We start from the raw sequence: 27,170 nt of genomic DNA, 5'->3' as shown, positions 1-27,170 counted from the left end.
TTAAAAAAAGTTCTCCAAAAACCACCAAGGATGAAGTTAACAGTAAACCGTTGAAATACCAAAGTCAGGGTTCTGATTAAAAGGAAACATCAACTCCAAAACACCATTTACGTCGTCTGACATTTGTGGTTGCCCATGACGATGAGCCAAGTACCTCCTGGAAAACAATTTTTATTTTGTCATGATGATAAAAGCAGTGAGTCAAGACGAGACTTTAACACATTTAAACACTACCGACTCACAGGAACAATTGTACACAACACACACAACTAATTTTGACTGGCTAAAACGGAGTGTATGAATTTCTGACGGAGCGAACTAAATATAGGGATTTCATATGTATCCCAAAATGGGGCAAGTGAGAAATTAAGAATTAACACCGTCACACTTCAGGTGTTTTGTAACATTTGAGTGCAGATGTAGCCATTTCTTAAAACTGAAGTGTGATGGGAACTTCTGCTTCTACAAAGTCACCATTTACATCACCTTGGGAACTTGTAGCCCTAACTATTATAGTCAGTTTGACACATTGATACCTGGGTTCGTTTGTTCTGTTTGTAATTTGAATTTTGAACAAAATCTCACTGTTGAAATTGTAATAAGCCCCTTGCAGTTCATAGAGTTTGATCCAGACCTTGTGGGCTAAAACACGTCACAACCCGACATTATTGGAGATCCATTTGATCGCATCTCGACATCAACATGGTGCATCATCTGGTTTAAAAGGGCAACATGGTAGCATTATGTCTATGCACACGCCTCATTTTGTCATTGTGAAACTAAGGTGCAAAGCATTTGATCACGTAAGAAATGCACTTCTGACAGAGCCAGAAATGCAATGCTCTGCAGGTTGCAGTGAGCTAGTAAAAAAAATTTGGTTTGCTACTTTCAGGTTTTTTTTTTTTTGTTTTTTTTTTTGTTTTATTAATCCATGGTCTTATTTAACCTCGCTGCAGTTTTGACTTGTCTTCATTTTCATTCCCTTTGATGTGTTTCTTTTCTGCCTCTGCAGCCTCATTGTGTGCTTTTGGCTTCAAAAGAGAACTCTGCTCCAGTGAAGCTGGGAGGATTTGGAGTGGCAATCCAGCTGGGAGAGTCTGGTTTAGTAGCTGGAGGTACAGATCATCACGCCTCACCGTTGATGTCCACATGCTTTAAAAAAAAATCACAAAAATTAACCAGTTCATAGCATATTTGAGATACACATACACACAGTTAAAATAGACATGTTAACACTTTCTAACCCCATTGACAAGCCATTTTTAAGAGTAAGCTGAAATCGAAACTTAAGTATCACTAGTGCAAATTTGGCAAATGTGACTTATTTTCAGTTGTGGTCTGAATTTATGCGGAGTCATGATAATGCTTGATGCTGATATAACTTTTGTTTTTCATTGTTCTATTGAGGGTGGGATAATTAGATGACAGACAACTTGTGATTTCATTAATTATTCTGGATTTTCTCTTTTTACTACATGGACAAAATTGTAGATAAAGGCTCAAAAATGTACATGCACCCTGACTAATATTTGATCGTCAGCTGTACACGTTTGTAGCTTGTGGTTTATTTCTAACTTCAGAACCGGTACAGCTTTTTTCAAGTGGCCTGTTTACTAGCACAGGAAGTAGCCCCCAAATTTAAACAAAGATAAAATTGGGTTCTTAGTTCAACTTTTTAATCGTTTGACGCTAAACTGTCAATTTTTTGCTAAAATAAAATTGGTTTGAATGATCAGAAAAATCCCAGAAATCACCAAAGAACTGACTTTTGCTGGAACATCAATGTGTCAAAAACCTACACTTTGAATTTGGTAACAACTGCACAATGATTCTCAACACTGTCAACTAGTTTAGAAAAGGGAAATCAATATGGCAAAATGAAAATATTGTGTCTGTGGCAAGAAAACCTTCTTATCAAAATACCAGAAGGTTGTAAATGGCTTTAATACTTGAGCTGCAACTTGCTTTCTTTCTAAACAATATGCATTTTAATTTCATTGTAATTTATCCCATTTGGCTGATTAAAAGCTGCTGCATATGTAAATCTTCCTTCTAGGGGAAAAAAACATCTCTGCATCTCAAGCTCCTCTTCTTCCTTTTCATCTTTAATCTGTGTGATTCAACTTTTCTGAAGTTAACCAGACAGGAAAACTGAAATTGCTCATTTTGTTATGCTAGTGTGGTTAACGTGGTCTTTAAAGCGAAACACCTCTGTACAGAGAAACACTCATTGCATTTTCTATCTAAACACAGGCCAACTAAACCCAACCAGTCCATTTGTTGCAGCTGTTGCACTTTCACATCCTCTACAGTCGTTATCTCTTCACAACCTCTGCCTCCGATTTCATTTCCTCTCTTGATTCCTCGTGCCTGTGTTTTATTGCGGTGTGTCTTTCCCTCCCATCGTCAGGTCGGGTCGGCACGCCTCACTTCATGGCCCCGGAGGTGGTGAAAAGGGAACCATACGGTAAACCCGTGGATGTGTGGGGCTGTGGGGTCATCCTCTTCATCCTGCTCTCCGGCTGCCTGCCTTTCTATGGCACCAAGGAGCGCCTGTTTGAGGCCATCATTAAGGGCAAATACAAGGTAATGCATCAATGTTCAAAACTTTTAAAAAATGTCATAAACAGTGACACTAGTGGACGTTAAAGTTACATGAATCACTGGCCCATCATATTTTTGCTCATTGTCCCTTACCTGTTCAAATGTGTCACTAGAGGAGGCCAAAGCGTGATTTGGTTTTGTCACGTCTAAAAGAAAAAAAAAAAAAAAAAACACTTCAGAAGACGGATCGAAGCTGCAGTGTAGGTGTTAGAATGATGAAACCAGAGGCCAAAGATTTAACCTGACCCACTCCACTGCAACTGTCTCTCTTTTTCATGGTCAAAGTGGGCAAAATTGTTTGACTCAGCTGTAAAATAAAAATCAGAAAATTGATAGTGATGTTCACATCACTCCCTTCTTCTTTTCTAAAGATCAGAGTGGTAGGAGATCTTCTTTAAAACATCAGTTTAAGTTTTTTTTTTTTATCTCTATTTTGGTCTGGACCTTGACTAGGCCATTCCCACATTCTATGATTAACCAAAGCGGCTCTAGTTCTGTTTCTAGGACTGCTATAGGGTCATACAATAGGGTGCAACTTTGTTTCTGTCTATGTTTGGACATAACACCGACCATGATGCAACCACCATCATGTGGTGGTGATTATGGAGGGCAACTTGTTCTGTTTTTCACCATATGAGGCCAAAATCGTGATAATTTGAGCAGGCAGCCTTCTCTTGCATGCTTGCGGTGTTCTATATGTCCCTTGTGGTGAACAAGACTTCTTCTTTTTGCTTTCTTCTAAGAGTCGCAAATGTTTTCAAAATCGACTTTTTTTTTTTCCTTGTCACGGTGACAAGTTTCAGGTGATTCTGAACATGTTTGTGCAGATGAACCCTCGCCAGTGGGCGCACATCTCTGAGAGCGCCAAGGACCTGGTGAGGCGCATGCTGATGCTGGACCCTGCAGAGAGAATCACGGTCTACGAGGCCCTGAACCACCCCTGGCTGAAGGTGAAACACACACACACACACACACACACACACACACACACACACACACACACATTGGTGCAACTGGTGTTAAAAATGTTCCTAAGTCAAATCAGCAACTACAAAATAAGAATAAGGCAGAACGAGGAAAGGTTGGCTTTTCACAGTCACCTTTCAGACACGGGCTCTTTTTGATGCTGACTCAAAAATCACTTCCTCTCGCTCAAAACCACAGCGTTGCTTTCACATCCATACAGCTGCAGCCTCATCTGCTTTTTTCTCTCTGCACGTTTCCAACTCTAGGAGAGGGATAGGTACGCCTACAAGATCCACCTGCCGGAGACGGTGGAGCAGCTGAGGAAGTTCAACGCCAGGAGGAAGCTGAAGGTCAGCAGACTGCTGATTTTGAAGCCCAAATTAGAAACTAGTAGGATCAGCATGATTGGTGATAAGAGGAAGTGACACCTCTGGCGCTCTGTGCAGCTGCCTTCAGTAACCCACATTTAGATTCTTGGCAAAAGCTTTTCTCTGAACGAGTTAAGAGGGGGAAAAAAAGTACACCCTCTTGAGGTTTCATACACACAAGGGTCTGTGCAGGTTTCATGTAATACCTGTTTGATCTGCCGTCTGTTTCGCAGGGTGCAGTGCTGGCTGCTGTTTCCAGCCACAAATTTAACTCCTACTATGGGGACCCTCCAGAGGAGCTCCATGACTTCTCAGATGACCCCACCTCCTCAGGTAAACCAGGTCGCCACCTCATCTAGTTCTCCCCATCAATATACACACCAGTGTGTGCAGTAAATAAAAAACAAAACATCAATTTCAACACTTCTGGTTTCTTCCCTGGTGTGACGGTCAGCTGTAGCAGCAGAACTTCCCTGTTGTAATGGAAAAATGTATATTACCCAACAGCCTCACTTCTCTGTCTCTGCCTCTGACTTTCACTTCCTGCAATAAGAAGTCTCTATATTGGCATATTGAAACCCTGTGTGTGCGCGCTCACATCCTGCAACAAAGAGCAGGCGTGTTTTAGTCTCGCCTGATGAATGGCTCAGCCAGACAAACTAAAAGCATCAAGCGTGTCCGTCCTGCTGAGGTCAGCGCTCTGTAGCAACCACACTTCCTTCAGGTTTATTTTAGCTCCTGCAGAGCTCCAGACAGGTTGACCAGCTCTAGATCCCTCTGTTTTTCCCTCAATCTCTAAATCCACATGTTGCAGCAAACCTCCTCTAATCTTAGCCTCTCTTTTTTGTGGTGTTCTGTTTTTTTTTTTCTGCTCTGCTGTCTGTAGGACTGCTAGCTGCTGAAAGTACGTATCCCCCTCCTACCCATCCTTAGAGTGTTCTCATAGCACCACTTTGCATTATAGATGCATTTTCCTTCATGTTGGTGTTGAATGATGCAAACACTAACTCCATCCTCCTGTGTCTCCCTCAGCGTTTATTTTTCTGTCTACCCTTTTGAGAAATCTGATGTAACCTTTTTTTTCTTTGATTCCAAATGCTTTCCCTCTGAACCGTAAAGACGATTTGTTGTTTACACGCATCTTTAGAAAAACTTTAAGAACAGAAATCATCAGTATAGATATGAATTTGCTTTATATTAATCATGTGATGCATGTAAACACACATGTACAATTTTTTCATACCGTTATTGAGTAAATTTGCATGCTTGCCCCTGCTGTATTTTGTTTTTCCCTTAAATGCAACCATGGTGCTACATTATTAAATTAGACTTCTTTATATCACCTCTTCAGCTGCATTTTGTGCTAAAGTTTAATGTAAAGTTGGGGAAAATGTTGATCTAACCATTTAACAGAACTTCTTTAATTTTGTTTTTTTAACTTCGTTCATCTAACATCACCCATTATGATGCCACCTTTAAGCTGAATTATATATGTGACTGGATACATTTTTAAATAATTGCTCTTTTGGAGCTTTGGATATAGCATCTTGTAAAAAGTATTCATACTTCTAGAACTTTTGCACAAAGTCTTTGCACATAGAGGTCAAAGGTTAGCAACCTTTGCAATGCAAAGAGTCACTTTTGACCTCACTGCTACAAAGTGAAATTTGTTTATAGCTGCAAAAAAAAAAAAATTATATACACATTTAATGAAATGTGTAATTTTGAACTTGACCTAAAATGCTTGTTTCATCATAGTGAGAAAAAAATGACAACTGATTGAACTTTTTCCATAAATATAGAAAATGAACTAATATCCATAGCCCATTTAACATAAAGCACATAGTTTGAAGTTAATTTTAAAGACTTCTGTTGATATTCTATGCTTGAAAATATACAACATAAAATAACTTCTAAAATTACATTCTCTTATTGCTTTTACTATTAAACACTTCTTCTTTGGTTTTATGAGTCACATGCGGTTCTTGCATTGCAAAACATGACCTAGGCCAAAAGGTCAAGCAAGCAGACCATTAGAGAAGGAAACAAGAGAAAATTTGAGCTAGAACTTTAGAAGTATCATTTTTCTTGTTGCCAGTTTGTCATGCAAAATAGATTAATGTGATAAAAGTTCAAGGTGTGTGAATATGTTTGATGTAATTAGCTGCTCTGTGCAGTTTAAGGTTTATCTTAGAGGGTGTGTGTTCCACAATCCATAAATCAGATCCCAACTCTTTCCTCATTTATTTTCCACCTATTTTTCTTGAGTGTACTGCCCACTGCCCCTCTCCCAAACTGTGACTTTTTGAAGTGACTTTCCTCTGACTTTTCTATTGATGCCATGTACCGCTGTTTCTCTGGTTTTGCTGCATGTATGGGCGATGCAGCAGGTACTTGGGGGTTAAATAGTTTTGTGTATGTGTGTTTTTCTGTTGTGACTCCTTACTTTTGTGCTTTTTTTTGTGAGTGGCACTTTTTCCTTTTGCTCGTTTGTAGATGTTGTTGCAACCTTTGTCTGTGACTAGATGTTTGGTGTTTTCGTGTTTGTCTAGTGCTGAATGCTCTGTATCTTTGTGAATGTTTATGTTTGGCTACAGTCAGGATGATGGTATAATGTATGCATGCATGTGTGCTCAGGGGCAGTATCGCAGGTTTTGGACAGTCTAGAGGAGATTCATGCGTTGACGGACTGCAGTGAGAAAGACATGGACTTCCTGCACAGCGTCTTCCAGGATCAGCACCTCCACACCCTGTTAGATGTGAGTTCATCTCAACCTTTTTCCTCTTTTTTCTTTCCTTTGGTTTATTTTGTTTGCATTTCCTTTTAACTCATGTAAAGCACTTTGAATTGCCTTGTTGCTGAAAATGTGCTATATACATAAAATTACCTTACCTCTGTAATATCAAAACTGTCCACTAGGTGTCAGAATCAATCAGGAATATGTTTAAATTGTTGCTTTTGTTGCTATCCTTGGTCTGTATTGTCGTCATTATGTTTTTCAGCTGTATGACAAAATCAACACCAGGTCGTCCCCTCAGATTAGGAACCCTCCAAGTGACGGAGTGCAGAGAGCCAAAGAGGTGAGGCAGTCGATTTTCACACGCTATCCATTTTATGATCTAAATGCTACAAAATAACACACCTAATGTCTGCGCAGGTACTGGAAACCATCGCCTGTTACCCGGAGAACATGGAAGCCAAGGAGCTCAGGAGGATCCTCACACAGCCGCACTTCATGGTGGGATCATTTAACACAACATCCACTCCTAATTCTCAAAGAGATCCATGTTGCGTCGAGTGTGGGCTTATTGGTGTGTGTTACTGCGACCCGGTGTGTCAGACGCCAGGGCTCTTTTGACAATCCACACAAAGCTGCTTAGCACCTGAGCTTGGCGAAGCCCCAGTGGGTGATAGACGCATGCAGAGGAAGCGACGCACAGAGCGAGTCATTAGGTGCTCTGCTGTAAACCTGAATGCGGTGTGGTTACGTTTTGCTGTCAGAACCGCCGTGAGAAACGGGGAACTATTGTAGGTCCTGAACAGACCTGAGGTGGACGCTGTTGAGTCTGGAATCTGTGAAGAAATCAAGGTAGTAAAATGGCTTAGTGGCTTGTTTTTAACTCTATTCAGTTGTGTAGATACGTTTTTTTTGTTTGTTTTTTTTGTAAACTGTAAGGCTAATGGTTGTATTGCACTGCTGTGGTGGCATCATAAGGTGTGTCCCTGTGCTGAGCCAGTGTGTGACCCTTACCAAAGCCATCACGCCTCAGATTTGGTTCAATCCAATTAGGCTGCTCTGCTCTCTGACCCGAACAGACTCGGATTGTCATCCTGACAGACATTTTACCTCTGCTGCTAGCAGAGTGAATGCAAAAGGATTTAAAGTGGCAGCACGAGGAAAACCATGCCTCTGCTAATGTTAGAATCTCTGATTTCTCATTGACGCAGTGAGGCAAATGGCTATGACTTGGAATCCGGTTGTTGCTCTGCGATCTCAGCCTTCTGGATGATCTCTGCCCACCCAGGCTCTGCTGCAGACCCATGATGTGGTGGCGCACGAGGTTTACAGTGACGAGGCTCTGAGGGTCACCCCGCCACCCACTTCCCCTTACCTGAACGGAGACTCCCCAGACAGCACCAACGGGGACATGGACCTGGAGAATGTGACGAGGGTCCGGCTGGTCCAGTTCCAGAAAAACACAGACGAGCCAATGGTTTGTAAACAGAGAAACGCACATTTCATCATTATGATCTTCTGTATGATCTCCTGGGGTTGATCTGTTCCTCTTCGTGTTGTAGGGCATTACTCTTAAAATGAATGACCTCAACCACTGTATTGTGGCGCGTATCATGCATGGTGGAATGATTCACAGACAAGGTATGTGCTCATTAGAGTTTATCCAAGTCTTTTCAATCTGGATCTATTTTAATTGCATTTCTTCCTCAGGGACGCTGCATGTTGGAGATGAGATTCGAGAGATCAATGGCATCAGCGTAGCCAATCAGACGGTAGAACAGCTGCAGAAGATGCTGGTACGTCATATCACCCAAGTTAAATATTTAAAACGTTTTTTGTCCAGCATGAACTATAGAATGAAAGTGAGATTGTTTTTAGCACTAATTTTCTGTGAGAGTAATTCAAAAGCACCACAAAAGTTCTTGGTAAGATCTGTAAATTGTTCAGCTAAATTTTAGAAAACACAAGTCTTAATGTCGGAAAATTAACTAGTAGTTTTATCAAACCTCCTAGAAAGTTTGAGGTAAGTTGTATATCTAACTCTCTTACCTCCAGGCAAAAAAACTAACAGTAGTTAGTGGTTAGCCTATGTGTTATGTAGTGCTACCAAGATGCGGATTTGCATATCTCAGTGATTTTAGTTTTGTCTTGTGCTTGAATGTTGAAATAATGTAATCTGATCTCCACAGAGGGAAATGAGAGGCAGCATCACTTTTAAGATTGTACCCAGTTACCGCTCCCAGTCAATGTCATGTGAGGTACGGCAGACAGAATGAAGGTTTTCTTTCTTCCGTCCGACGGGGAAATAATTTGTTCTTTTTGGATTTGCTGTTGCAGAAGGAGTCGCCAGATTTGTCTCGCCAGTCACCTGCAAATGGTCATGCTAGTGTCACCAGCTCCATCCTGGTATGTTTGACTCATTTTCTCTCTTCAAATTTTAGAAGGATTCAAAGTGTATCAAAATAAAAGCATACCTTATCTGACTGCATATTTTTGTTCTCCGCCAGGATTTGCCTTCGACAATTCAGCCCAAAGGCCGTCAGGTGAAACTCGCTGTTCTATCTCAGCATAGCTGCACTCTAGTCTGTCGGTTCCCCTCCTTGCAATTTTTCTAAATGTGTACACAAGGCAGGCTTCTTTGATTGTATTCCAACATCACACACACAGACGTATAAAATGCAGTACGGATATTTGTACATAACATCTTCTAATGGGTCCCCATCACACTTCCTTTGTTTATGAGCGCCAATTTTCTTTTTCTACTGCATGATACATGTGTGTGTGATGCTCTCAACCCCTTAGATCTCCAGACCTGCCATCAAGGACAAATTGTCCATCAAGGTAAGAAGTAAAACCAAGTGGATCCTTCCCCCCCCCACCGTTTTTTTGTAGAAGTAGATCCCAGCTCCCGCCATTTCACACTGCACAGTTTGGTACGTCATCACAGTGTTGTTCTGATCCCGTGCTGCTTCTCAAACCTTCACTAGTGGTGGTGAAAGGCCACAAAACAATTGGTGCACACGCCATCAACCCAAATGGACACACCCGCAGGCAAAGACACAGAACAGCTCTTCGTACAATCATCTCTGTCCATGTGTGCGCTTCTCTTCCTGCTTCGGCTTATATACACCTGAGCTTCCAGTAGCTTTCTTTCTTCTTAACAATTTTGCAGTTCTCTTTTTTTTTTTTTATACAAGCAGCTTTGCAAATCCTCTTCTCTCATGACTGCAGGATCATTCTTTGCCACGTCAGTAGGTAAAACACTCGGGTCTCTCTGTGTTGCGCCTGCAGATTTACGTACGTGCTCAGTTTGAGTACGACCCGGCGAAGGATGACCTTATCCCTTGTAAGGAGGCAGGCATTCGCTTCCGCGTTGGCGATATCATCCAGATCATCTCCAAGGACGACCACAACTGGTGGCAGGGAAAGCTGGAGAACACCAAGAACGGCACGGCGGGCCTCATCCCCTCGCCGGAGCTGCAAGAGTGGTGAGAACAATAAAAAAAAAAAAGTCTCAGAAATTCTTTAAAGAAGATGCTTAAAATATGTAGAGATAAATTTAAGTTAAAGTTACGTTGCTTTTGTGTCTTCAGGCGTGTAGCGTGTATAGCTATGGAGAAGACCAAGCAGGAGCAGCAGGCCAGCTGCACCTGGTTTGGCAAGAAGAAGAAACAGTACAAAGATAAATATCTGGCCAAGCACAACGCAGGTAAGAAAAACGACTACCTCTTTTTAACTTGCCTGAATGTTCATATAATAATAAATATGTAAGGATTTGAAAGTAGTGAAAAGTTTGACTTGTGAGACAGGATTTAACCTCTTTGTGCTTCTCAGTAGTGCCAGTTGTTTTAACGATGCAGTGAAGTGTAGCTGGTCCAATCACATTGCTGCATTTAGAAACGGTTCAGACTGCATGTGTGTGTTTTCCCTCTGAATGCCCTGCTCTATGCTGCTGAGTTTTTAAGTGACTAACAGCTTGTGCTGTTGACAGTTTGTGGTTAATGTGTTTTTAGTTGAATTGTTGTTCTTTTATTAACCCTTCCGCTCCCACCCCTTTGTCCATATTTCATGCTGTCTCTTACCCAATGACATGGCTGCATGTAAGTAAAGTTCGGTGTTCTTCCTTCTCTTTACTCTTTGTCCTTTTTCCTAATGTTTCCTTGACTTTGAATGAGGACTGCTTTGTTATGAGATGCTCAGATGTGATTTGTTAAAAGCAATGTGATTCAGATTGATCTGTTTTTCAATCTGACTGAGGCTTAGTTGCAAATAGGACTGATTAAGTAGTGATTAAGTACTTGATTGGGGCTTCATTGTTTTGATATAACTAGTTATTAAATATATATGAAGTTACCACGAACAACCGTGCTAATGTAGCCTTTTCCTCTGTTGTTCAGTGTTTGATCAACTAGATCTGGTGACATACGAGGAGGTCGTCAAGCTGCCGTCGTTCAAGAGGAAAACACTTGTTTTGCTTGGTAAAAAAAAACTGAAACAAGATGTAAATTTGTTTGAAGTCATAATTACCTGTAACGAACGCTTGAAGTAAATCAACTTGTGCTCTGTTGTTATGAGTTTTATTGTTCTAATTACTTCAAAAATATTTGTTTGGTGTTTTTCTGTGTACTTTGTCAGAATCCATCAGTAAACTAATGCCAAAACGGGTCACAGTTTGCTAATTAGTGTTTGTTTCTGAAATTTTACATATGACCTACAACTTGTGTCCACAGTGTAGTTTGTCCAATTAAAACGTGAGCAGAGTATTGTTTAGTTGTGGATACAATCTGAAGCAAAAATTCACAATTTCTCCCAGATTCTTGGTTTCCAACTAATTAATTCAGACATTTGCTGCTTCACTGGGTTGTTGTAGTGGCCCATAGCATTTTCTTCAACATTTGTTTCCTCTATTAGTTTCTTCTTCAACTGAACTAAAACCACTTTTAACAGTAACACATTAAGAGACTTCTGCAATCAGCAGAGCTGTGGTAACAGCACTACAAAGTAAGAGTTATTAACATTGTGAATTAAAATGCCAAACTTACAAAGTATCAGGGCAGTGATAAATGAAATGTGGGGGGAAAAATGTGACCATGGAAATTTCTGCCAAAAATGATATTCTGTGATGTCAAAAAGTTTTAAATTTGCATGAAAAATGGCAGAGAGAAAAGCCTCTTAAATGTTCCCAACAAAAACTCAGACATTTGCAACACAAGCTTGCACTTTGGAAAAATGGAGATGTGCATCTCAGAAATGCAACACTTCAATCCTAGAGGCATTCTGGGATTTTCTGTCACAAATGTCCAGCGTTGTAACAAAAGAATTACATGCAAAGTTTTCACTTTGCAATGTAACAGAATATCCTTTTCTTTATACAAATGTACAACTTTTTGACATCAGAGAATATTCAAGGTTTTTCAACATTTAGTCCTGTGGCATTTTTTTTTTCTTTGATCTACAATGGTCTAAATACTGTCTTAGAAACTTTCAAATAAATGCCCAAAGGACTTGCCATACGTCAACTACAACAAAAGCTTTCTCATTTTGAAAGTACTACACCATTTATGTCAAGCCTACCTTAGTTTCGTTCTGTGTTCAGAGCTATTTGTATTCTTGTTTAAATGAACCCTCTGATGTCTTGCGTAAACATTCAGGTGCTCATGGAGTTGGAAGGCGGCACATCAAGAACACACTCATTGCCAAACACCCAGACCGCTTTGCCTATCCAATTCCTCGTAAGAACATGCAGATGTTTTAGGTGGTTTTTGTAACCTGTCCTTGAATTGACACCCACCTATTTGTCTCTGGGTTCAGACACCACTCGGCCTCCTAAGAAGGACGAGGAGAACGGGAAGAACTACTACTTTGTGTCTCATGACCAGATGATGCAAGACATCAGCAACAACGATTACTTGGAGTACGGCAGCCATGAGGACGCCATGTACGGAACCAGGCTGGAGACCATCAGGCAAATCCACGCTCAGGGCATGATCGCCATCCTGGATGTGGAGCCGCAGGTACTCCAGGAGGACGTTCCTGTCAAAAATGAACAAATCTTTCAAACTTGAATACAAGAAAAAGTCATTGTCGCCTATCAATCTGGAAAGGGTTCAAAAGACATTTCCAAATTGAAACCATGACCCTTAAACTCTCCTCTGAAAAATAAGTAAAGTTTGATGTTGTATTCACTCAGTTATATTAATGATATTAAAAATGTTTCAATCTAAAATATTGAACAAAAATGCAAAAACAAGCGATCTAGGGGAGATGAAATACTGTTTTCTCAAAACTGCATGGAGAGAGAGAGTTGATTTCTTTAGAAATATTTCACTTTACAACATTGACAATCTGGCAATAAAGATGAAGTAATTAAGCACCAAATCTACAGAGACGTGAGTGACTTACTTTGGCTGTGGGGCGGCCTTCACAATAGATAATAAACATGCAAATTAAACGCTTTTAGTTTTAAAAAGTACATGTCAACCTGATAATTTTTTCAGGTTACTGGCAATTTATTTTAAACTCTGTCTCTTGGTCGTCTCCGTTACAACCAAAGACCTATTAGCGATAAGATAACAAATCTTATCGCTAATAGGTCTCTATGCAGGTGTCATTAATTAGACGTCAGCCTTCTGTCAGTGAGACAGAGTAACATCTTTAAGTCGAGCTTTTTCTTCCCCATCAGGCATTAAAGATCCTGAGGACCGCAGAGTTTGCTCCGTATGTTGTTTTCATTGCGGCCCCTACCATCACCCCTGGAATGACTGAGGTACGGTCTCCCATATCACCGATCCTGCTTGTTTACATACGTCCTACATCTTAGTTTGGATTCAAAAGCAATTCATCAATCATTGAGATTAAAGGAATATCTTAAGAGAATCAAGCTGCCAACTGAATTCAAACAAAGAAAACAAATGTCAAGCCACCTTTTGCTAACCTTTTTCTTTCTTTCACGCTTTATCTCACTATAAATATCCTGCTTGTTTTAAGCATGTTTGTATTTTCTTTGGCATGCTTTTTATCACTTGCACCTAAGATCCCAAAGTGGTGCAGAAAATTGCCTGTAAGTATGGATGTGTGAGTTTTGTCTGTAGTGACATTTCTTGTTCGTATTTCCCAAAAAGTTCCATTAGACCCTTATTGTGTGACTTGTAGTGTTACTGTTTCCTCTGAATACATCTTACCCCTCAACATTAAGGGGATTTTGAAGGTTTCCTCAGCAGGTAAATTGCAGGCAGAGTTGATATGTTTTCTATTCTGTCCTCCACCCCGCAGGACGACTCCCTGCAGCGGCTCCAGAAGGAGTCAGAGATGCTGCAGCGAACCTACGCTCACTATTTCGACCAGACCATCATCAACAACGAGATCGATGACACCATTCGCCTGCTGGAGGAGGCCGTGGACCTGGTGTCCAGCACCGCTCAGTGGGTTCCCGTCTCCTGGGTCTACTGACAAACATCCTCCCTGGCCTCCTCCCTCCACCAGGAATCTGAACTCTGTCGCTTCCTCGACTCGCGTCTCTCATTAGTCTCGTTTCTGTAGATAAACTGATGTTTAAAAAGTGGGGAAATGAAGAACAATGACTGCACACTTCGTCCCGCCTCCTACCCATCTCTCTCAATAGCCTGAAAGGCTCATTGACATGTACATATATACATATGCGTGTATATATAAATGATAAAATTACATGAATATGTTTCTGTCCTCATAGTCGAAGGTGGGGAGTGGTGGAGCAGTGTAGTAGATATTTTGTAATTTTCATTTTGTAATCGATGGATGGATGAAAATATTGGAAAAGGCAATAGCAAGCATGACCATAAAACAGTCCTATGGAGTTGCCTGTGTGTGTGTTGGCCTTTTTAAAGGCACTTCTTGTGGTACTGTGTGTTCTCTCTAACATCCCCCAGACCCTTGGCCTCTGTGACAAACAAGCCGACCTTTGAAGCACATCTGAAGCTGCTACCGTGGCGACAACTCCCTGAGCTCTCAGTGTAGGTTTGGTTGAAGGAAAAAGCACTGCAAATCGGTTCTCTTCCCCCCCCCATTATCTATTATTTCACTGACCCTCTGTGCCTTTCAGCCTGTTGAAGGAGCACACTGCATCCCTCTGTTGCTGTCGTTTTATGCCTCCCCTGACAAACCACTGACGGTCTATTGTTTACATGTCGGTTTGCACAAAATGGACAATGAAGAAACATTCACAAAAAAAAAGCGTACATTTTGTCACCTTGGCTTTGATTTTATTCTGCCCTCTTCCCCACAACGCAATCAGGAGGTACCGACACGATTCCTTAAGACACAATCAGCAGATGAAAAGCACCAACTTTAACAAAGATGGGCTCTAAAAGTGGAAGATGACCCAAAACCAAAAGGAGAACCTGCCTTACCAGAGACTGGAGGGGGCGGAAAACGTTCTTACCACCTATGCACACCCCTGGTTTCTGCCAGGCAGACTGCCACGACCGTGTTCTTCTAGCCCATCGGAGAGCCATTGCTTGTTAAAGTGACAGAAAAGAGCTTTCAGCCCTAAAGCCACCGATTCAGAAACTGTTACCCGTCGTCTTTAAAAATATGAAAAGTATTCTTGTTTTGGAGGCAAGAAAAATAATTTTGTGTGTAAATGTCTCAATGGTGCGTACGTCATACGAGTGAATTACCAAGAGCCAGTGTATATTAATCCTGAAAAGAAGCTCAGTATGTGACATAACTTTCTCACACTTTACCAAAAGTGGCACAGCGCTCCCCTACCTGCAGTCAGAAGGAGGCCTGATGACATCAAATCTAAAGAGTTGTTTGAACTTGTGGTGTAGCAGCTGTTTTGGCCACTTTCAGTGTGGTGTTTTATTTCATGTCCTGTGTAAATTACCTCTGCAACGACAGAAGCAGCTCCTCTGGAAAAAAAAATGTTCTTTTTGTTATTTCATTTTTAAAGAAAATATATTTCCTTTTACGTGTTTAAAGTAAAATGCATTGTCTTCCATTTTTTTCCCCCAGTGCAAGTTAATGTGTGGTGTACTTCCTGCAGCATCCGTTTTAAACTATACTTTCATTCAAAGGTGACATCACAAGCACTTGGTCAGGTAATTATACGTCTAAGGGGAAAACTTACTGCTGTTTGTTTCCTACAACCATGAAAATATAACCAAAACCAACCAAATTTACTCAGAGAAGATATGAAGTAGGCTAAAAGATGTATAAGTGCACACTTGGGTAATATTTAAATATTTTACTATTAACAGTATAACATCTATGCAGAATCTTTAGACACTTCTCCAGTCTTATTATTAAAGTATTTTTTCAGCAATAACTAAACTTCTTTCTAGCAATTATCATTGTAAAGTTGAAGCTGGTTTGGTTATATGATCTCTTATTGTTAGTTCTTCAATACATGTATTAGTTTTTGTACTTAAAAATGGGTCAATGAATAATTGTTGAACAGAGGAAGACAATAACATTTTCACCCCAGAAGGAATAGCATCAAATACACAATAGGGAGTACAGGAAAATTATGTGGTCAGAAATTCATTATAAAAATATCTTTGTTGAAAAGTTGATGTACACAAACAAAACCTTCGTCCAACAATTTTCAAAGAAAAATACATTTATGTTTAAAGCAGATGTCTTTGCTATTCCAAATGTAGTATTTGTGTGGGGAAAAATTATTTTATATATTAAATTCCAGCATAGTAATAGCTATTTATGGAAACTGGACATTTTAACTGGGATTTTTTTCCAATACTATGGTTACATCTTAAAAGAAAAGATAAACCACCTAAAGCCTCAAATACATAGGTTGATATAAATGGACATCAAAACAACCAATGTGTAGCTGTCTGTAACCTACTACCACCTCTACATACTTGATTCCACTTTAAAAATGTGACCGTTTTTAAACTTTCATGTCTCCCCTGACAAACCACTGACAAACTGACAGACCACTTTTAAAGTGAAATCAACTATGTAGAGATTGGCTGCATAAACGGGATAGAAACCAAACTTGTCTTTTTTGTTTAACCATGTTAACACATGGTTTTAAAATTTCACATGGAAAACCTCCCCGGATGCATATTTGTGGTATTTGTTGAAGTTCAAGTGCCTGCCTTGTTGGCACAATGGTTTGAGTCTGTGCTTTGGCCACATTGGTCCTGGGTTCAAGTCCTGCTTGGGCTGTGGGTTTAAAATTTCACAAGCAAAATCTATCTTGTGGTATTTGTAGAAGTTTTAGTGACTTGGTTAACACAGTGGTTTGCGTTTGCGCTTTGACCCTGATGTGCCAGGGTTCAAGTTCTGCTTATGGCATGGTTTTAAAATTTGATATGAAAAGTACTTGTAGAAGTTCAAGCACCAGAGTTGTTGGGTGCTTGGTTGGCACAGTGGTTTGCGTCTGTGCATTTGGCCCCCTTAGACTGGGTACAAGCCTCACCTCTGGATAGGAAGGCTGAGGGTATTGAAAGGTCAGGAGGAGTAGAGCCAGGCAGAGGTGAGAGGGCAGGAAGAGCACAATGAAGGAGGATAGGTGAGGGATGATGATGCAATTCATCACAGCTCTTCCTTACCCAAACCACCTAGAGTGTTTGCATGTTTCTGTGCTTGCAGATCATATTCTGCAAGCACTTGAAATTCATATCATATTCTCAAATTTCCTGTCAACTTTTAACATTAAAAAACAAACAAAAAAACACCATCCCAAATTAACACATTACTTCCCCCCCTTAATATAGAAATTAATAATTTCTGCATTTCTCAAAGGGTTAACTTGCTTATTTTGGATCATACAGATCAGCAATAACTTGCATGTGGTTTTACTTACCTCTAACTAAACTGATGAAGACGTCTGGTTCTTCTCAGATGTATTTCTGCACCTCATACAGGCATTCACGACTCAGTTTATCTGTATAGTACATAAACAAAAAGTAAACAAAACAATCTACATTCCTGATATGGCTGTAAGATATTTGGTTTGTTAGAAGTAAATTCCTTGGAATTCAGTTTTAATACTAGGGATACACAGTTGGTAGCACAGTTGCCTTGCAGCAAGAAGGTCCTGGGTTTGATTTCTGGCCTGGCGTTTCCATGTTCTCTCTGGGTACTCCGGCTTCCTCCCACAGTCCAAAAACATGACTGTCAGGTTAATTGGTCCCTAGATGTGAGTGTGTGTATGGTTGTCTGTTTCCCTGTGACAGACTGGCGACCTGTCCAGGGTGTACTCTTGCCGAAACGTTTGCTGGAAATAGGTGCCAGCACCCCTCCCGACCCCAATAGCGACAAGGGTGTACAGAAAAAACTAGATTTTTTGTATATATATATATATATATATATATATATATATATATATATATATATATATATATATGTTTTCACTTACTAAATTCAGTACTGAATTAACTTTGTACAAAATATTCTTATTGAATGAGTCAAATATGTAGTAGCGCTACATAGACGCCAGGTGACGCTTAAATATCTTCCCATAAAAGGCAACCACTTGCTAAAAGTGCAGTAAAGCCGGTGTTGACGTTTATGCACTGAATGCCAACAGATTAACTTAGCATTAAAGACACTTTATTCTACCTTCAGTTGTTGACCCGTCTTCTTCCCAACGCGACTGTGGAATTGCTAATTTAAGACACCTGGATGAGTTTGGCGGAGCGACGCTCCTTGTGTGTTTGTGATTGGCTGATTGTTCCCTCAATCAAACTGACGGACTAACGCGAGTAGCCATTGGCCCTGGTTGATCGAAAGTCTGAAAGATAAATATAGATATTTGAATATTATGGAACGTTTCAAGAAAAATAAATTACATAATTATAATTTAATTTCTTGTGTTACTTTTGTTGAGAAACTCATGAAGCTACACACACACACACACACACACACACACACAAAACGATAAGAATTAAGATATCAGATTCTTTCCCCCAAAGAATTTTGACTTTTGTCTTTGAATTTTGTCGGAGACAAACGCCAACAGAGGTATATTCAGTCCTTGTTCCTTGTATTATTCCACTTTATTCACTTAAGAGTTGTTTGGATTTTTTTATTTTGGTGAGAATTTCATTACAATGGGCTCATTAGAATATATATTTTTCTAAATAAAAAAGAAATATCAGTGTAAGCAAATTGCAAGAGCCAAATCTATAATGATTAATCTATTTAAAGAAACACCCTAATTACATGCTCTAAAAGGATAAAAGATTTTAGCTGGAGCAATTTGGACAAGTAATAAAACGGATTTATTCCCTCCATCATGTTCCATATTGTCTTCTGTTCTCAGCAAATGTCAATTGCGACATGCTTCCAGCAGATGGCAGCGTTTTAACGCAAATTTCCTCCCGTAGCCAAGTTTCTTTCTGCATATTTTAGCAGAAAAAATGTTGAATTTCAAGTTCAGATTTCATCTTCCATTTGGATCAGCTGACACAGTAAATATAACACTATATTATATAGTGGCAGGAACACTTTTTGGAAAGTGAAGCGTGATCGTTGATCCAGGGAATTATGTTGTGCTGAACCATGGTGAGTGCAGGATTACCTCAAAAGTGGGTTAACAGCTGCCTGCATTGCCTCTGCAAACGCTCCCAGCTCTCTCTCGTTCTATCCATGCGCAGACAATTGGCCTGGTTCTCAGAGTGGAAGACGTGTCACACAGGGCTGCTTATAACAAGACCCTGTGGGACACCAAGAGGAATGGCTGCTTTATCTGCCACAGTGAGTAATACTCCTCACCAGTATGGATACAAAGCACCTGCTCTTGTGGTGTGTGTCTGTTCTCACCACAGCAAATGCCTTCACTCATCCATTGCTTTTGTTAAGGGAGCTTATTATGGTGTGACACTGTAATGAAGTGAAAATTAGCTTAGGAGCTCTTCCTTTTTACACACACCATATGGCAGCAGCTCCGAATAATAAAACATCTGGCAGCTTTCTGTGTGCATCCAGATGTATAAATGGTACAAAGAATAGAGAGCAATAAATACTTTGAGATAAAAGCTGAAACTGGACTTGGAGAAATGCTTTCTTTGCCTTGATTGGTCAGCTTCACTGGTCTCTGCCACATTCTCCCCTAAAATTCAAATTGGGAAAAAAATAAACAAGGCAAATATATAATTGTAGGCTTTATGTCTGGGAATGGTGTGGTGTTATGTCATTGGTTTTGCACAAACCTCACTTTTCAGAAGACGAAGGATGCCCCTAGTGGTTGAGAGGAATCATTGATGTAGAGCATGGTGCATTCTCTCTAATTAACATTGATTAAACAAGCACTAATTAGCACATTCATCTGAAACACACATGCTACATTATGTAGAACCTGACAGCAGTGCTGCTCCTCTCTGGACAAGACCAAGATAGTATGGGGTGACTTGAAAAGGGCCAAACAACTGAGTGTTTAACTCAGTGTTCAAGTAGTTTTGGATTGATGTAAAAGGCCCACATTTTTGTCCCAGTCATCTTCAGTGGGAAGCTTCAAATATGAACTTCATGATGTAGTACAACCTGCACAGTGGTGCAGTTGGTAGCACTGTTGCCTTGCAGCAGGAAGGTCTTGGGTTTAATTCCCAGCCGGGGGTCTTTCTGCATGGAGTTTGCATGTTTTCCCTATTCATGCTTGGGTTCTCTCTGGCTTCTTCCACGGTCCAAAACCCAGTCCCACTAGGACAAGGATGTACAGAAAATGGATGGATGTACTAAAATATCATTTTGTTTATACCTTTCTTTCTTTTACATTCTAATGTTCGGAATTTGGGATCCAAAAATAAATCCATGTATGCATGGATCACATCTTGAATGAAACAAATTTATGGATCAGTACAAGAACATAAAACATGTAAATAAATGTATTTCCTAATGTAGAACTTGCTGTGTGCCTGTTTGTTTGACAGCAATCAGGACACCATGCATCTCATAGCTTTTCTCAATGCGTTGCAGCTCCCCTGATTTAATCCCATCTGAAAATGAGGTCGAGCTGATTCAGTCTCCAAGTGGAATAAGGAGACTTACTGATCGTTTTTGTTCAGGGCTTTCTTCTGGAAACAGAAGAGTTACGGCAGTCGGGTTTGGTAGGGGGGACTGTGTCGGCTCTCCACCAAAAACTGCGATCCGGTGCGTCGTCAGCAGTCCACGGGGCCGCTCCATAAACACGGAGAGCTGGATGTTTACTTTTGTTCGTTTTACCAAATGAACACGTCACTCCCGCTCTTGTCCAAGCACATCACATACAGGACGGAGGAATGCCATCACCATAAATGTGGTTTTATTATTAATAACAGTATCTCTTTTAATGAACATTGCAGATACATAATAGAAAATAAATCAGAAAACAGAGACATCGTCTCAAGTCATGAAAGTGCCTGGAATAACTGTGCTATATATTCTCGTTAATATCAACCAACGTCATGACCTTTCCAATCAAAGCCTCATCACCACAAATGTTCTGTTTATCATGAACCAAAGTGTTATTGTCGTCATATTCACAGAGCCTCTCAAAGCAAAGAAGACGTCGGAGTTGGACTCCAGTGAGGATTAGTGGTTACACTCTGAGAAACCTTGTGAATAATGACCAGCAGGTTCCATGAGTATGGCTCGATTGTCTTCATTTGAATATTGTAAAGGTTTTATTTACACATTTGCCATATCTGAGGTCTCTGTTCAGAGTTGATGCTCCTGAACACATCAGTACTTCGCTTTTCCATGGAGGGAACAGTGTGAAATAAAGGCTCTGATTAAAAAAACAAAACAAAAAAAATCTCAAATGCAAATATGCTGACTTACACCTCAATAAATTATTTTAAAAAAAAACACAAACAAAACAAAACGAAAAAACAACCCAGGCCTTTTCTCAAATTTTACACAACAGAAAGATTAGAAAGCAAAACATTAGAGGAGGGAAAATGACGGTTTTTCATTTATGTTCTTACAAATTCATCACTTTGCATATTTCATGGCACAAAATGAATCGTCTGAGATGCTGAAGCTAGTTCCTATGAGAACTGAAATGGCATGTGGCACAGGCAGATTCAGGAAACGGGGTCGTTGTCACGGGAGACGTGATCTTGACTGGATGGAGCGGTACCGATCAGGATGGGAAGTAAACAGATTTTTGTGGATGAGGTCTGTTCCATTTACCTTTGCTTTGGTCTAAAGTTGTTTTGCTATTAGCTATAAACCAGGATTTCATTAGCGTCATTCATTATATTTCATTTTGAAGGATTTCATTCTAAAATGCTACTAGTTTTAAATACAATTTAGCTTATATTAGTTGTTTATTAAATTAAACTCTATCTCAAGTTAATTTGTAAATATTTAACCATTTACACTTTTCATGAGGTTGGTGTTGAAAGTTGTTTTGCAGTGCCTTGCAAAAGAGTCTTTTCCACATTTTGTCATATTACAACCACAAATTCCTTTTCATGTAACTTGAGACTCACAGTGTTGCATAATTGTGAAGTGGGTGGAGATGTTTGTTTTTTAACTTTTTCTTTCCAAATAAAATTTTAAATGTGTGGCATGCATTTGCATTCCTTTTCTATTTGTATTTCGAGTTCAGCACCTCAGGTTTTGTAGTCTTTTACCTGGAACAATATCAGTTGTGTGGCGTTGTTGAAAAGAGGTCATAAGGTGTCCGATTTAAAGTTTGCCACAAACTTGTAGAAGAAGGCTCTCTTTTTGACCAACATGCAAAACTTTACATGGTGGAAAACCCTGACCATACCCTGACATGGTGGTGGCAGAATCATGCTGTGGGGACTGAATCCAGAATTTTTTTTTCCCTTCCACGTCACAATTTTGAACTACTTTGTGTTGCTCTTTCACATAAAATTGCATAAAAAAAAAAAAACAAAGATAAAAATTTGTGGTTGCCAAAATGTGACGTTTCAATGGGAGTGAACTCTTTTCAAGGCACTGTAGATGTTTTGTACATTAGGGAACACTGAGTGCCGCCTTCTGGAGGGAAACGTGAGAACCCTGGGAGTAGAACTCACCTGGGGAGGGGATGGGAAACAAACAGGGCTTTCATTTAGCAGGAAATGGATAACTGAGACAATGATTTTAGCCCTGGACAGCCTTGTTTGGTCCTGTTGTGGAAACTGGGTTGAGTGACGATGGCTTTCTCCTTCACCCGCGCTGACATCATCGGTAGATTCATCCCTACTAAACTGGCGGCGAGCTGCTGCAATGACAATGAAATCAACAAATGTGATAGAAAAAAGTCTGCTGAGCTGTGAGTGAATTCAAAATGTCAAAACCCCCGACTTCGCCTGTTTGTATCATCTAACAATAAAAGACATTAATGAGTGATTTTTGTGAGCTAAGCAGTTCCACATAACAAAACGGTTTGTTTTTTTTTAAATCCGTTTTCCCAGTCGCTTCTATCAGAAACGTCATACATAGAACTTCTCTAAGCAAATATCCCTCAGTTACAAAAATATACTTTTCTTTTTTTTCATAAAATAATACACATAGTTACTTTTCAGTGATATAATCTTCTGTTAAGGTAAATAGCAAGGTTGCTCTTTAAAAGGAAATGTCGCTGTGACGAGATAGAGATGTGAAGCCTAGCACCATAAGTCTTCTTTTCCCAAAAGCATTCATTATCAGAGTTGAAAAGCCAGTGCTGTCCCGTTGTCTGGACTCCAAATTTTGCATATTCTGGTTAAGCCCAAACCTATAACATGTCAGCCTTCTCCCGACGGCTGTGACTCTAAACTGTCCCTCCCAAGAAATAAAAAACCCCATCAAAAGCATTAGAAACTACACCAGCCAACAAATTAGGATAAAGGTAACAACAGTTCTACCAACACATCTTACAGGCCATTGCTTCACTTTAGTACAAACTGAAAACAAACAAGGAAAATAAAGATTCCCAAGTGATAAGGAAACATAAAGAAACAAGTCCCAAACACTGTTGCTACAAAGAATTAGAAAAACGTATGTACAGGACCCTGTTTTCCTCGACTCTCGCGGTAAATTAGGACAAGTGTTGGCTTGTGTTACTTGAGTGTTTTTACAGGCATACAAAAAAATGTTCTCCTTGCTTCTTTTTTTCCCCTCTTTTGTGGTTCAACTTTAATAAAAGCTCTTATTAGACTAAAACAAAACAAGAAGTTTTCAGCTCCGGTTTTGTCCACTGTGTCTGATGTTCCGTCCCTCCCGCCCCTCCCCAACATGTTGTCTCCTGGTGCAAATGTAACAGCAGCAAGTATCTTAGTGCCATTCAGCTCCGTCCGGCTCTGGTGGATTTGGGGTCCGACTGCCAGTGGCTAGTCCCCCCTGTGACGGATGTCGTCCGGACCCGGACCCTCCCGGCACCGACTCTGTCACCAGATTACGCTGGATATACTGGTCTCTCTGGGAAGCAGCGGCAGCATGGCGTTGTTGCCGTGGCCCTCCTCCACGCTCTGCTGGCGCGGCGACTTGGACTGCGGCCGCTGTCCGTTGATGAGCGTCATGGGGATGTTGCAGTAGGTGTGCTGGTTGCCTAGCGAGGACAGTGGCGGGAGCGTGCCGCTGGGTGGCAGGTCGTAGTCGTAGCTACGGTAATAGTGTTTCTGCCTCATCTGGGTGTGGCACGAGTTGTGAAAGGTCGAACGCAAGTCTGGGTGCGCCGTCGCCATGGCGGTGGAGGTGGCCGCTGCCATGGAGATGGCCGAGACAGTCTGGAGCTCGCCGAAGGCGCCCTGCTCGCTCACGTCCAGCACCTGCTCGTGGGAGATGCTCAGGGGCTCCATGCGCTTGAAGGGCATCTCATAGAGCAGCTGCTTCCAGAACTTGGAGGTGAGCTTGTTGCTGGACGGCCCACGCCACTTGATGACTGTCAGCATTTTGATGGTGTGTTTGAGGGCCTCCACTTCCTGGTAGTTCATGATGCCCCGCAGCTCGGCGCACTCGATCAGGATGACTTTGATCTCGCCGGTCACCAGCATGTTGCGTAGCCGTGTCTCCAGTTCAAAGATGCTCCACCCCCTCCGCACCACGTAGCTGGGTGTCATGACGATGATGAGTCGCTTGCTCTGGTCCACGCAGCGCGCTACGTCCTCGATGTAGGCTGGATCGACCGAGACAGAGAAACACATTCGTCACTTTGGCGGAAAACTCAAAAGCATTTGATCATTTCTGCTTCCTTATGTTTGTTAATCAACTAAACAGACTTAAAGCTAAACTTTGATGCAAATGTGAAAAACAATATTACACAGGGTACAAGAACTCTCTTTGGCCTCACCTCAAGTTTTTATAAGGCTACTCCATTATAGTTATCAAAACTTTATCAAGCATACAACTCTGATTTAACCATCCCACCATTTAGAAATGAATGAGTGTTAAATAATAGCCACACACAACACAGTTGTTAGTACCTCCTGCAAAGAGGAGTTGAAATAGTATAGTCACACTGAAAAGATTAAATACAACATTTCATTTCATGGATTTTTTTCAAGAAAATAACCAAAGTTAATGAGTAATTGTTAAAGTGACTTTGTGGGCAATTCTTGATATATGTAATTATTCAATGTAGTTATCCACAATTATACACAATTTAAAGGTTTAGTTTTCCAAAACCGTTCACTGAGATTACGCTACTGCATTTTATGGTTCTTATTTTTTCCCCCAGAGGTGGCAAAAAACAAACAAACAAACAAACAAACAAAAAACAGTCGGCATCTGTACTCTGCATTCAAAACCGAGACATTGAAGATTTCGGCCACACGTAGGCAGAAAACGGCGTGGGTTTACATTAGCTACTGCGGAGCCACTTCAGCTAATGGATGCGTCATCGGGCAGCAAACAGTGTTTTTGGTTTTCACATGTTGCCCCGAGTGTCAGGAGAAAGCGAAAGCATGAGAGAACGACTGTGCGCGCAGCTAATGCTTGCTTTTAGGCTTTCTTGGCCGCCACAAGAGCTTGGGTCGGCAGCAGGTGGATGGGATAAAACCAGACTCCGTTTTTCCTGGTAATATCTCAGCGTGTCTGCTGGTCGCTACGCCAACCAACGCCACATTCCCTCCCTGGCCCGCTCTGCATACGTCGGAGAGTGAGCCGCTTCTCTTCTGTCATGCTGCGCCTGAGGCTGTCCAATGAGAGAAGCTCGATTAGAGTAAACTTGGGTTTGAAGTTGCCCTTTACTTCAACATGACAAGCCAGTCTCTGTGCTGTTTGGTAATTGGTCATCATGCTGTAATTCAACAGGACCCTGAGGCCAAATCTCCACTTCCAGGTCTGAGCCAGTTCACTTTGGGGTTTTCTCTGTAGTATATCAGGAGGGGGAAAAAAACAAACTAAAAAGGATTAATGGATACTCTACATTAGCTAATGAAGAGTGGCTTGATTTGATTTTTTAACTGACTGTAAATCTGCTGTTTCTAGATGCCGCCTGCCAACCATTCATAACTTTAAAAATTAAATTTCCACCCTCTAAAGCCAAGGGAATACAATGTTTCTCTCTTCAGATCTGACAGATCATATTCTAGTGAAATAGCTCATAAAAATCACTGTTGTCTTTGAGTTTTTAATAAGCAGTTCCAATTAATTTACAACAGGAGAGTAATTCCTCTAACTTTTGTTAGCAAAACACATAAAGAAAAAAAGAGAAATTGTTAAAGCATTTAACGCATTGGGGTGTGATGATGCATCAAGTTTTATGATTACAATTATGATTACCCTCATTTTTAATCACAACGTCCCCATATTGTTTCTGCACTTCATCATAGCTCTGAAAATAAACATCCGCTGTGGACATTGAGGGAAGGGAAAGATGGATGGACACGCGAAAGGAAAGGTGGAAGATAAGGATGCCACAACTGATAAAAGAAGGACGATAGTGCAGGTCAAAACGATTAGGGGAAATGAAGAAAAAAAATGCAAAGAAGAGAGTAAGGACACAAAAATAGCGACTAGAGGAAGGAAAAGAAGAAGAAATCAAAGAGTGTCAAGGAAACAAAGGGAGGAAGAAAGGACACAATGGAGGAAATAAAAAGGAAGAAAAGGAAATGAAAGATGGAGGAACAAAACAAAGACAAGATGGATAAAAAGAAGTTAGCAAGGAATGAATCAGAAAAACAATCATTGAAAATACAATGCTATAGAACTTCATTTACGATTAAACAACATAATAAATTTGATCGTATTGATGATTAAGCATCCATATAATTCACCAGAGTGATATAGAACTGCGAGCTACATAAAGCATTGTTTACAGGTGAATAAAGTTAAGGCTTTGATGGTTTATGAACAACAGAAAGGACAAATTTATGTTTTACAATCTAAAAGTGTTCCAACAACAGGTCTAAAATATTGTGCTTCCTCAAAGTGGTATGGGTTTAATTGAGTTTGGGTTATGATTTGTGATGCACACATCAAACTGCTTGTCTCATAAAAACAGCAACATTTTCTGGCCAAACCACAGTTTTCTGTCTGTTAAATGAATAAAAATGAACAGCTGTCACAGCATGTGTCAAAGGTTTGGTTGTCAACACATGTGGGAAAAAAATCTGGGTTGAAAAAGTACCTC

At 40.5% G+C, this 27,170-nt stretch overlaps 2 protein-coding genes across 4 annotated transcripts in view; one reads left to right on the top strand and one right to left on the bottom strand.

Annotated features, from left to right (window-relative positions):
• The window catches only part of LOC106926452 (peripheral plasma membrane protein CASK-like), a 32,139-nt gene extending 16,500 nt beyond the window's left edge, over positions 1–15,639 (top strand). For 2 of the 3 annotated variants that reach the window (XM_088013603.1, XM_088013597.1), the window contains 22 exons: positions 1,013–1,115; positions 2,411–2,586; positions 3,432–3,554; positions 3,837–3,920; positions 4,172–4,271; positions 6,576–6,697; positions 6,942–7,019; positions 7,097–7,177; positions 7,965–8,153; positions 8,239–8,317; positions 8,387–8,472; positions 8,866–8,934; positions 9,014–9,082; positions 9,184–9,219; positions 9,479–9,517; positions 9,968–10,164; positions 10,270–10,385; positions 11,074–11,154; positions 12,328–12,408; positions 12,488–12,690; positions 13,359–13,442; positions 13,949–15,639. In XM_088013603.1, the coding sequence (XP_087869729.1) occupies positions 1,013–1,115; positions 2,411–2,586; positions 3,432–3,554; positions 3,837–3,920; positions 4,172–4,271; positions 6,576–6,697; positions 6,942–7,019; positions 7,097–7,177; positions 7,965–8,153; positions 8,239–8,317; positions 8,387–8,472; positions 8,866–8,934; positions 9,014–9,082; positions 9,184–9,219; positions 9,479–9,517; positions 9,968–10,164; positions 10,270–10,385; positions 11,074–11,154; positions 12,328–12,408; positions 12,488–12,690; positions 13,359–13,442; positions 13,949–14,125 (2,373 nt within the window). In that variant the 3' untranslated portion in view covers positions 14,126–15,639. The remainder of the gene's footprint in view (positions 1–1,012; positions 1,116–2,410; positions 2,587–3,431; positions 3,555–3,836; positions 3,921–4,171; positions 4,272–6,575; positions 6,698–6,941; positions 7,020–7,096; positions 7,178–7,964; positions 8,154–8,238; positions 8,318–8,386; positions 8,473–8,865; positions 8,935–9,013; positions 9,083–9,183; positions 9,220–9,478; positions 9,518–9,967; positions 10,165–10,269; positions 10,386–11,073; positions 11,155–12,327; positions 12,409–12,487; positions 12,691–13,358; positions 13,443–13,948) is intronic. The other variant, XM_015001408.2, reaches the window with a different exon arrangement.
• Positions 15,640–20,901: 5,262 nt separating this feature from the next.
• Positions 20,902–27,170, bottom strand: part of LOC106926450 (interleukin-1 receptor accessory protein-like 1) — a 30,086-nt gene continuing 23,817 nt past the window's right edge. The window contains exon 9 of the mRNA XM_088008124.1: positions 20,902–24,713. Within this exon, the coding sequence (XP_087864250.1) occupies positions 23,986–24,713 (728 nt within the window). The 3' untranslated portion in view covers positions 20,902–23,985. The remainder of the gene's footprint in view (positions 24,714–27,170) is intronic.

Source organism: Poecilia mexicana, unplaced genomic scaffold (genome assembly GCF_051168715.1).
Source record: "Poecilia mexicana isolate PSO_F unplaced genomic scaffold, ASM5116871v1 scaffold_2, whole genome shotgun sequence".
NCBI lineage: Eukaryota > Metazoa > Chordata > Actinopteri > Cyprinodontiformes > Poeciliidae > Poecilia > Poecilia mexicana.
The sequence above is the reverse complement of the archived record's forward strand: the minus strand, read 5'-3'. Positions and strand labels throughout refer to the sequence as shown.